At 34.0% G+C, this 11,472-nt stretch overlaps 1 protein-coding gene across 3 annotated transcripts; it reads left to right on the top strand.

The window, feature by feature from the left end:
- Nucleotides 1–5,173: 5,173 nt before the first annotated feature.
- On the top strand, nt 5,174–10,576 carry LOC130797257 (cysteine synthase-like). 3 transcript variants are annotated; one of them, XM_057659786.1, is made up of 11 exons: nt 5,174–5,285; nt 6,588–6,648; nt 6,740–6,849; nt 6,986–7,043; nt 7,414–7,677; nt 7,774–7,911; nt 8,007–8,058; nt 9,165–9,244; nt 9,478–9,537; nt 9,904–9,984; nt 10,259–10,576. In XM_057659786.1, the coding sequence occupies exons 2-11, from the start codon at nt 6,607–6,609 to the stop codon at nt 10,349–10,351; spliced, it is 978 nt and encodes a 325-aa protein (XP_057515769.1). In that variant the 5' UTR covers nt 5,174–5,285; nt 6,588–6,606; the 3' UTR covers nt 10,352–10,576. The 3 variants fall into 3 exon arrangements, with proteins under 3 accessions (XP_057515769.1, XP_057515767.1, XP_057515768.1); XM_057659784.1 differs by having other exon boundaries at nt 5,275–5,440; XM_057659785.1 differs by lacking the exon at nt 5,174–5,285 and adding an exon at nt 5,429–5,525.
- The last annotated feature ends 896 nt before the right edge of the window (nt 10,577–11,472 follow it).

Below are 11,472 nucleotides of genomic sequence, written 5' to 3'. Positions count from 1 at the left end.
ACGACCCTAATACCTCAAGAAGTCACATTTGAAATTTGAATGTAGGAATGTATTAAGTCAACAACTTGTCTTGTATGAGACCGTCTCACGATGAGACGTCCTTGAGCTATTTAACCCAAGTATGAGGCATGTCTCACGGTAAGACCGTCTCATACAAGAATTTATGTGTAAGTCAAATGTTGCAAATTCATTAGACATGAAAGTAATTTGATCTTCCTTGGTGTTGAATTATGAATAATTTTACTTTTAGATTATTTTATAATGATTTAATATTTATCCTTAGTTCGTTGTAAATAATTGAAAATATTTGTTTTGGTTTGCTCGCAGTATACTTTATTATTACTTATTGTCTAGTAATATGGTATTTTGTGGGTAAATGTATGGCAGAGGTTGGATTATTATAAATTAATTTTAAAATGAGATTATTCACAGTAGATAGGTGAAGTATTGGATTATTTATGTCAATTTTCCAAAAATATTATGCAATAAGAAATAATCCTATTTTAAACATACCCAAACTAAAGATTTGTCAAAAATAATAATGTTTTAGACTCAACCCTTAAAATATTCCATAATTTATTTCGACGATTTCTCATATCTTGAAACCAGCGAGTTATAAAATTATTGTGAACTACAAAATATATCATTTTCAATAAACATCACCAAGAAATCCTATTCAATTCTTCTCCCATTTTATTGCATAACTTTGTCTTCTATCTCGTTAATAACATTTAAAAAGGTACTATTAACATTGTTGAGTTGCTCTGTCTTGTATCTATTTATTTTAAAAAAAATTATCACAACTATTAATTACAAAGTTTGCATATACTTTTATATTAAATTTATACTATTTGAGAAGTATATATGAACTAGTTATCAGTGCATAGGAAAACGCAGCCCAAAAATGAAGTGGTATAAATTGACGGGAATAAACGTCCGTAGACGGAGAAGTAGTAACTATAACCTGGTGCGCCTGCATGCCAGGTTCTCTCAGGCGGCACCAGTATCCTTGTTCACGTGATAGGCGAAACCTATCTTCAATAATAAATTGTAAATGTCCCTCCATCATGATGTCTAAAACCTTCTCAAAAAGTGTAGACTGTTGCAACTTACCTTTAGATTCATCTACATCCAGTAAACTAAAGGTCATCGAGGCCTCAGCAGATAGGCCCAACGAGGTTGAAGCTGGGAAAGCATCATCCCTATTCAAATGCTCCCACTCAGCCCATACCCAACCAGGAGAGGCCCTATCTGGGTCCCCAACCCTATTGGCCAAGGGGAAGGGTTACGAACTTGGTCGGTTGACTTGATCAAGTGAAAGTCAAAAGTTAAGTCATTAGCAGTGGCCATTGTCTGCCTACCCATGTTCTTACGTAAGAGCGAGAGCAAAGAACGTCGAGAAAGCTATACGATCGGAGAGCAAAGAACGTCGAGAAAGCTATACGATCGAAGAGCAACACAAAGATGGAAAAATCACAAACAACAGAATTTCGAACAGTTTAATTGAAGAAGAAAGAGAACTTCAAGAGTCGAGAAAGTATTTATAGATTTCTCAATAAATGCATCAACCATAACTGTTGAGAAAATGGATGGTCACGATAAAAAGAAATTTGAAATTGCTGAAATAAAGAAAAGCAAATGAGCGGGATTATGAAACAGTACAGTGCAAGTGGCACCAAGCGTCCACACAGGGATTTAATTTGCAGACAATCAAGAAAAATCCACCAAACGCGTGTCGAAGTGTCCCCAACAAGCTAAAATCTCGTCACAAGTTAAATTACGAAAAGGGGCAACATATATGTTGTCACATCTATACCCCCATTTCCCAAGATAAATATTACCGAGGCCAAGCAACCTGAAAATTCAACAAGCCATGGCACATATGGAGCTGCAAATATCGTCCTGAATACGACATCCTGCAAAGATCGTCTTGAAACACAACGCACTGAAACCACAAGCCAAGAGAACAGAAATACACGAAGAACTCACCTTGAAGAAACAAACTTGACACAAACGCGAGCAAACATAGTCCATGTCCTTTAGCATGTCTGCTAAAATACATGAACTATTGGACATGTTAGGGATATATCATCATACATCTCATATAAAATGAGTAAAGAAATAGAAATTTTCTTTCAAAAAACTTGCAGCAATAGACACCCCAACTCTGAAGAGCACTCAAAAGAAGAATATAAATCAGAATCAGACCAGCTAACTCATTCCGCCATGACTCAACAGGCCTGAGGGGTGAATTGTTTATGTTGGAACATGACCTTTAGTCCCAAGACCTTGAAAAAGGAGAAACCCCAAACACCACCACGAACGAAAGACATGATGAAACAACTAGGACCCCTTCAGAGGTCCCAGCTCCCTGGGAAAGACAACTTAGCTTCCTAAAGGACCAAACTTACTCTCCAACCAAGTTTCAAAACGGCAGGACTTACAGAAGTGGCAAGCTCATATCAAAAGGACCCTGACAGAGGATAAAGGACCTAAATACCTGCAGGATGGTTGATCCTGCAAGAGGGTTACAAAGGAAACAATGACTTGTCGGGAGACAACTGCAGTTATGCACAAAAAAGTTGTCAATACTTGTATAAGGCAAGACACTACACCTACCTCGTACCCTACCCATATAGGTGTACTAAAAGACAAGGGGGGGGGGGGGGGGGGGGACCATGGTGGTAGAATCTATTTCCCTTTCTACTTATCTCAAAAAAGATTCCATTAAGGTAAAAACCTAAATTTTCATTAGGGTTTTGGAAACCTCTCCTAAAGCCCACCAATATAAATATACGATGCCATTCATCACCAAAGGTAAGATAGCTGTTGACAGTAAAATCCAAGCATTACTCTCTCATAAAAAGATAGCTCGAATTCCCTACAAGCTATACCATTCATTCTTTCATAATCCTTACTGACTTAATCATCGGAGGATGACCCTGGAGGACCCCTCTCTAGCCCTCATTTGTTACCTTGTGCAGGAATACGCAGTGAAACGACCGGAAAAGCAACTCAGACCTCCCCAATAGTTCATAAACTTTGTGAACCTTAAAAGGTATTCTCTTCAACTTTGTTGAGAGTGTTGATTGTTCTCTTTACAACCGGAACAATACTATTTGAGAAGTATATATGGACTAGTTATTAAAGTATGATATATATTAATTAAATATAATTCGAATCTTAATAGTCTTATTAATCTAGCATGCGTCTGCATTATGGATATAATAATTAATAAGAACTAAGAGAATCAATGATAATGTTTAGTTGAGTTGGTAAGATGCACACAACAATTGCCTGGGGTTAAGTTACAAGATCAATCCTTGCTAACTACGGTTTTTTTGAAAATCAGGTGAATACCCTCAAGTGCGGGCGGGTGAGCCCCTTAGATCCGCCTGTGCTCCCTTCATTTATTATATATTCTTTTCAAATATAATTTATAATATATGAAAATACATATTTATGTGGAATTTTAATAGATTTGTTTTAATATATACTTTCTAAATATCAATTTTTTAGAATTTAACTTGTTTGCATTGGGATCCACACAAAAAAGTAAATGGGAAAAATAAATGAAAATAAAGGTAGTATTAGTTAATAATCTTCTTGGCTGCTAATTAATTTTGCTAGAATAGTTAATTGTGATTATTATTGCAATATTAGTTGTAGTCATCATATTATTCTTTTTGGATATTTCTAATTGCATGGTGAGTGAATACTGAATAGTTACCTAGTAGGATTAAGGATAGGAGGGTTAGTTGAGGTGATTAATTAACAATTAACATGGATTAGGTAGTCCTTGGTATACATCATCCATGTTGGTTGCTTTGCTTCATAGTCAATTATTGATCAAGACTATAGTCAATCCTAAACTTAGAAAGGCAAGTTGAGTCCCTATAAGGTGTGTGTCTCCATCCGACTTTAATCATTATCTATAAACATACTTGATGAAACCTCTTGACACTTCAAGAAGACTGCCTGAGTAAGCATAAGTATATATTCACTTTTAATTTGCCTAACTTAGAGTGATTTGGAAAAAGGATAGGCCCAAGAAAACTATACTTTTTTCCGACCCACTGACAATATACTCTTTTCGTTTCTATTTGATATTTACACTTTTCATTTTAAGCAAATTAATATGTTGTTCCTCTAAAGAATTTTTCAATTTATATTATTCGGAAATAATTAACTTCAGTCACCTTACTTTTACTATTTTTACAATGCGTATGATTTCCACTTATTTTTCACTAACTTTATTTTAACATTTTTTGATGTAAAAAATGTGATGATCACAAATAAGATAGAAAATAAACAAGTTGCCTGGTGTGCGAGACTGTCTCTTCATAAGACGGGTCATATATCAGGTCATTTTTTTAGTTAATCAATTAAAAATTATAAGTGATCACTTTAATACGTTAAATATATATATGGATTAGCTCAATAAAGATTGTGTTACCATGAAGCCGTCTCATTTAAAAATTTGTGATCTCTATTTGGTTTTAGTATATTGTTATTGAACTCACAAAAGTCCATATACATTGTGAGAAGGCTTAATATATACTGTGAGAAGGCTTAATATATGCTGCCTAATTTTTAGTTGTTATTATTTATTTGGTATTAATAAAGAATTCGCAAATTCTTAAATGAGCAGTAAGAGATGTTTCTCATGCTCAACCTATTAAAGCTTAATGCCTACTTACTGTATTCTCAATGCCTGCTTACTTAATCCTTAATAAATACTTACAATATTCTCAATGCCTACTTATAGTATACTTCAATTTCTACTTACGTCATCCTTAATGTGTACTTATACCATTCTTAATGCCTATTTACTGTATTCTTAATGCCTACTTACAATATATTTTAATGCATACTTACATCATTCTTATTGTTTACTTACATCATCTTTAATGCGTACTTACATCATCCTTACTGTATCTTTCATGCCTATTTATAATATTCTTAATGTCCATCGAGTAAGTGTATAGTATTTACAATATCTTAGATGACTATTTATAATATCATTAATATCTACTAAGTAACTTATTTGTTTTCTTTTATAGGCCAGCTCAAATACAAATGATAATTTAAAGAGATGGGCTCTAATAAATTTAATATTTTTAAATAATTAATTAGAAAAATTGACTAATTACATGTCAAGACACGCGAAAATGCGAAATACTCCGCAAACAGATGAATGAGGCCGCTTTCCGTGGAAAATGGCCAATTTACAGCATCGTTGACGACAATTCAGCCACATTGAGGTGTGAAATGATCTTCTACAGGTATTTTTTCTAAATAAATAAATCAAACATAATTACAAATTTTATTATCATAATATCAACGAGATTTGTACCTTTTTTTGGATTCTTCTCTTCTCCTTCGTCTGTACTCTGCTTCACATTCTCCTTTCTCTGCAGTTTTCTCTCTCTTTTTTAAGGTTTGTTTGTGGGCATCTTTTATTTGACTTAAAGTTCATTTCTTTGCTATTTCATTCAATTGTTTTTTTGTCTTTCTTCAACTGGGTATGTGAAATAATTCTCTACATGATGATGATGATGCGTTTTTTCGAATGATTATTCAGTATTCTGCACTGTATTGTCATTTCTGTGTTTATCTTTTACTGATTTGGAATCCATTTTGATAATTTCTCATATTTTTGTCTTGATTGGTTGAATTTTTTATTAAGTTTGTGTTATTATTCTAGGTTGATTGAAATCTTGGGAATTCCGCCAAAATAATTAATAACAAAAAAAATTGTTGGGTTTTAATTATAATTATTGTCTTCCTCGGATTTTATTGTGCTTATTTTGGTTATTGAATATGTTTTTAGCATCACTAGTAAGCAATTTTTAGTGATTTATTTGAGATTTTTTAAAGAAGAATTTAGAATTATAGGTTGAGATGGTATAAAAGTGAAATTAATGGTGAAGGTGAGTTCATGTCTACGACCGCTATAACTGATCTATTGGTTTATAGTCGCCCAATCATTTGTGATTGAGACCTTAACGTTGTAGTTGTATTTTGAGAATTTTGACCTAGACAATGGTGGTTGTCTCAAATGATGATTTCATCCCTCACAATAATGTAGATATGTACTTAGAACTACTTTTTGACAAGGTCGGCCCGGAGATTTGAGAGGCCTGGGGCGAAAGATTAATTATTAGCCCCTAACTACTTAATATACTATTATAGGCCTCTAACGATTAAATATTAAAGCGTTGTTTTTTCTAATTTTTTTATGGGCCTGGGGCACGGGTCCTTCTTGCCCTCTTATAGGGCCGACCCTGTTTGTTGCTCTCATGAAGAATGCATGGTATTTACTAATAGTACATTGCATTGGCTCTCTTGCTACAACCTATCCTTTTCAGCTTGTTTTAGCTTCATAAGACAGCTTTTTTGCTGCTTATTTTGAGCTTTTCTCGTTGAACCGATATCACCACGACAAAATTTTGCCTGAAAATATTGATTTATTTGTTGATAATGTGATAAAAAGTGATTTTATTATACAAACGATGCCTTGGTATAAAATTTTCTCACATTTAAAAAGTACAACAGCTGAGCTTAAAGTTTATTCTTTGTGTCAGTTGTAGCAATTAAGCCAAAATGGTTGAGGAAAGAGCCTTCATTGCTAAAGATGTGACGGAAGTAAGCATACATACCCAATTATTGTAACTTGGTTTTGATGTATCGTAGCTTACAATATCTTATAAGTAGTGTTAACTCGGGACTTGTGCAGTTAATTGGAAAAACACCATTGGTATACTTAAACAATGTTGTCGATGGTTGTGTTGCTCGCATTGCTGTGAAGCTGGAAGCGATGGAGCCATGCTCTAGTGTTAAAGACAGGTTTTCTTTACCTCTATAAAAAAAAAACTTCTATGTGTTATTTTAATAATGGATTGATAGAAAACTTTGACATACTATTATCAGGTATATATATACTTCCATTTGTCGTTACTGATCTTGAATTGCGTTTTTACAGGATTGGATACAGTATGATTACTGATGCCGAAAAGAAAGGTCTGATTACTCCAGGAGAGGTTAGTAGACATTAGCATCACAGAATCTGTTATTATTCAATTCAGCATGTGATAGTATCTAATTATATGTGTGAAATATTACTTGTTGATATGTTTATTATTGTGTTGCTTTAATTGATGGACTGTGGAAAATTTGGGCGTGGGAAACGTCTTGCTTGAAGTGTTCATGTAATGTTATGATCAATGTTACATGATTCGCTAATCTTTTCGTGGACCGCGAATTGAAAAAAAGCGAATTATGGTCGGTTTTGGGCTATTATTGGGCAAATTTAAGCGAATCGCGACTTCAAAAAGCGAATTAGCTAACGAATTATTATGTTACACTGGTTCTGATGCATGTATTCCTTTTGTTTGAACTTTGATGTTTCAGAGTGTCTTGATTGAGCCCACTAGTGGAAACACTGGCATCGGATTAGCCTTCATTGCAGCAGCTAAAGGTTATAAGCTCATCATTACAATGCCAGCATCAATGAGTCTTGAGAGAAGGACTATCCTCAAGGCTTTTGGTGCTGAGCTTGTCCTTACTGATCCCGCAAAAGGTATGAAAGGTGCTGTTCAAAAGGCCGAGGAGATTCGTGATAAGACTCCTAATTCTTATATTCTACAACAGTTTGAAAACCCGGCCAACCCCAAGGTCTTGCTTATTAGTTTTGCATTTTTGGGTGCATGATGATTGGAAATATAACATTTTATCGAAGAACATTTAATGTGAAACCGCTGCTTTGTTTAGATTCATTATGAAACAACCGGACCAGAAATTTGGAAAGGCACAGGTAGAAAAATTGATATACTTGTCTCTGGCATTGGGACTGGAGGCACGGTGACAGGTGCAGGGAGATACCTAAAGGAACAAAATCCCAATGTTAAGGTATGTGATGTTTTATTTTCTCTGTCATGTTTCGTGTATGTCTCTCTCTTTTGGTTCCGTTCGGTTCATGCCTAAATTATGTTTTCATGTTTCAGCTAATTGGTCTGGAACCGGCGGAAAGTGCTGTATTGTCTGGAGGAAAACCCGGTAAACTTTGATCATTGAGTTGTTCTTATCATTTTCTCTTTGTAAACTTTTATACTAATCAACATCTGGACGATATCAATATCTCTTTGTAAACTTTGATAATTCGTGTAATGATTGATATTACTACTCGCAATATGTCTAGATAACCTGTTCTAAAGCCATCTAGTTCTGGTATGGAAGTAACATCTAGCCCAACTGTTGAAACATCTTTCTGCTTGTTAGGTCTTATGAATATTAGTATTATACCCATGTATATGTGGAATAGGGATTTCGTATTTAAATATAGGGAAAATTTATGCCCTCTTATAGCAATACCTGTTTTGAGTTTAAGTGTAAATTCGCCAGGAAGATACCATAATATAATGCCACCGACACTATGCCATGGTAATCAAATTCCATCCCCTAATGAGTGTTTTTCTTTTTTAGTTTCCTATATTACTCAATATGAGTATGGATGGTAGTGAATATTTTGAAGAACATGAGATGTTTGGTTGTGCACAAATCCTACTTTTGTTTTGTACTAACGTCAATCATTGTTATGTTGGATTATTGGTATAATCTCAACCAATGTCACATGATTCGTTAATTGTCTTGTGAATCGCGAATCGAAAAAAGCGAATCAGGATCGATGTTAGGCTATTTTTGAGCCATTTTGAGCAAATCGCAAATCCAAAAGGTGAACTAAGTAGTGAATTATGTTCACTGGTCCCAAACTCCTAAGGAACTACAATAACCTACTGTGTGTCTAGTTGCCTGCTGAGAATCCAAATGGATTTAGACTTCACTTTGGCGAACTAAACTACAGAAGACTTATAGATGCTGTTTTGAACCACAAAATATTTTCAGCTTCAAAAGGAAAATTATGTTGCATGGATGTTCATAGCTCACACAAATATTCAAGAAAGGAGTAGATGACCTACATTTACTCATTTAGAAGTTTTTTTCCTTTCTTATTAGCCCCCGAAACAACCTCTTCCTCATCAAAAATATGCTGATGATTGGGTGCTACTATTCTGTTCTTGATGGCTGTCAAATTTTTTTTTTGCAAGGTTTCTAAGCTATTCACTTCTAACTTGTTAAGTTCTCGATGATGTGTACATTTACAGGCCCGCATAAGATTCAAGGACTTGGAGCTGGATTCATACCCGGTGTTTTGGATGTGAATATCCTTGATGAAGTAGTGCAGGTGAGCCTTCCTAGTCTTCCACGTATTGCATGTAATGCTTGTTTTTCATTACTTATCGCTTGGATCTCCACGACGTATGGTTACATTTTTTCTTGCTGGTACTTATTTGTGCTGTGAAGATCGTTGGAAAATATATATTTGTGGAGTTGTTTTGATTGATTTACTCTTTAGTTACTCTTTTTTAGTTTCCGTATTTTCTTCCTCTCTTTTTGATGCTGCTGTGTACGATGCAGATATCCAGCGAGGAATCAATTGAAATGGCAAAATTGCTTGCCCTCAAGGAAGGTCTACTGGTAAGCTATTAATTTAGTTTGGATTCTATTGCTATCAATAACCATTCTCGATGAAGCCAAATATTTATAGTTCTCTGGTTTCAGATTACAATAGACAATAGTGAAAGCTCGTTAAATCATGCGTAATTCTTGTTTATATGAAGTATCGTCTAATGTTTTCTACCAGGGTTAGTCGAAAACGACCTCTTTGTTTTTACAAGAGTAAGGTTGCATACCTGATACCCCTAACCCATCCTACACGGGGAGTCACTAAATGACATTTTGGGGAAACAAAATGTCATATTCTATTGCTATCATCCAGTTTGATTCTCCATAATGCGTTTGCAACTGTCCGTTAAAATGATAACCCTTTAAATCTTATTTCAGGTTGGAATTTCCTCTGGTGCTGCTGCTGCGGCTTCTATTAAAGTGGCTAAGAGGCCCGAAAATGCTGGAAAACTCATTGTGGTAACACTACTGCACCTTTCTTCTATATTAACAGTATATGTTAATTTCATGTACTAATGAAAACCGAAAAGATTCAATTTTCCCTCCATCCGAGAAGAAGGTCAATTATACTAATTTACGAAGTTCGTTAAAAGTGCAACATTTCCTAATGCTTCTATAAACGGGTTGTATTTTCAAACATATTCCCTACTGAAAGCGATAAGTGGAAAAAGAATATGCACTATTGTGAGCGAGCGCTACTGTGGACTAACTCCATGCTTGTCTCAATTTTCAGACCGTCTTTCCAAGTTTTGGTGAGCGATATTTATCCTCCGTGTTATTCGAATCAGTAAGGAAGGAAGCGGAGAGCATGCCTATTGAGTCCTAAGCTCAAATCTTGGTTTAGGGTCTTGGATTCTTCTCCGGCTTGCAGTTTCTTTATTTTGTTTTTATCAGAATTTCTCTTCGTTTTTTCCTCTTATCCGAAGCTTACGATTCACGATCTTTATGTATCGGTATAATGCCAGTTTGTCATGTATGTTCCTAAACCTTACTCAATGATCAATTGGTCATTCTAGCAATGGCAACTATAGATTGTGTGTTGTATGAAAAATGATGTGTTATGTTGTGTAATTTCGTTTTATTGATTTTCCCTACATCAGAGAAGCTTCTTGGCATTTATGCAATCAAAAAGTGTCCTTGATTTTGTTACAAAATTATGTTTTTCTAAAACAACTTGTGGTGTGAGACAGTTTTAATATTAGACGTGCTCTACACATGGATTAAATAGTCTAAATAGCAGATACTATAATAATATGAATTTCTTACATTGAGGTCATCTCACTTACGATCTCTTTACAAAGTAATTGTTTTTTTTAGTGTAGTCTTGATTTTGTTTTAATTTAATTTGAGTGGATCTCATAGATTATGTTACATTTTTTTTGACTTAGGTCTTATATTTTTATTCTAATCTCAATAAAAAAAAACATTAACTCTTTTAGAGGATGTTTGGTTTGGTGGAAAAATATTTTCATGAAATATTTTCATGTATGAAAGTGATAATCAATTTTCTTTTGTGTTTATTTGATGAAAAACTCATGAGGAATGGAAGTGTTGGAGATGGAAGAGTAAAGAAGGATTGGTTTCCTTAAATTTTGCAGGAAAATATTTTCAAAGTGATTGAAAGAGTTTTCTTTTTATTTTCAGTCAAATTTAAAATATGGGGAACGTGATTATTTGAGAATGAACTTTTTATATTAATAAGTATATCTTATCTTATTCTGATAATTTATTTAGTCAATTTGTCTGTCAAAAAAATATTTTTTATCTTTTTTATCCACAACAAATTAATATGTTTTATTTGTTATAACAAAGTTTAAGGGATCAAGGGAGCAAGAAAGAATAAAACAAAAACAAAAAATTAAAATAAATATGGACAAGATAAATGAGAGAATTCGTTTAAATGAGATCAAAAAATAATGTGATACCAATGATATTATTTCTAAATTA

Source organism: Amaranthus tricolor, chromosome 12 (genome assembly GCF_026212465.1).
Source record: "Amaranthus tricolor cultivar Red isolate AtriRed21 chromosome 12, ASM2621246v1, whole genome shotgun sequence".
In the NCBI taxonomy this organism is placed as follows: domain Eukaryota; kingdom Viridiplantae; phylum Streptophyta; class Magnoliopsida; order Caryophyllales; family Amaranthaceae; genus Amaranthus; species Amaranthus tricolor.
The sequence above is the reverse complement of the archived record's forward strand: the minus strand, read 5'-3'. Positions and strand labels throughout refer to the sequence as shown.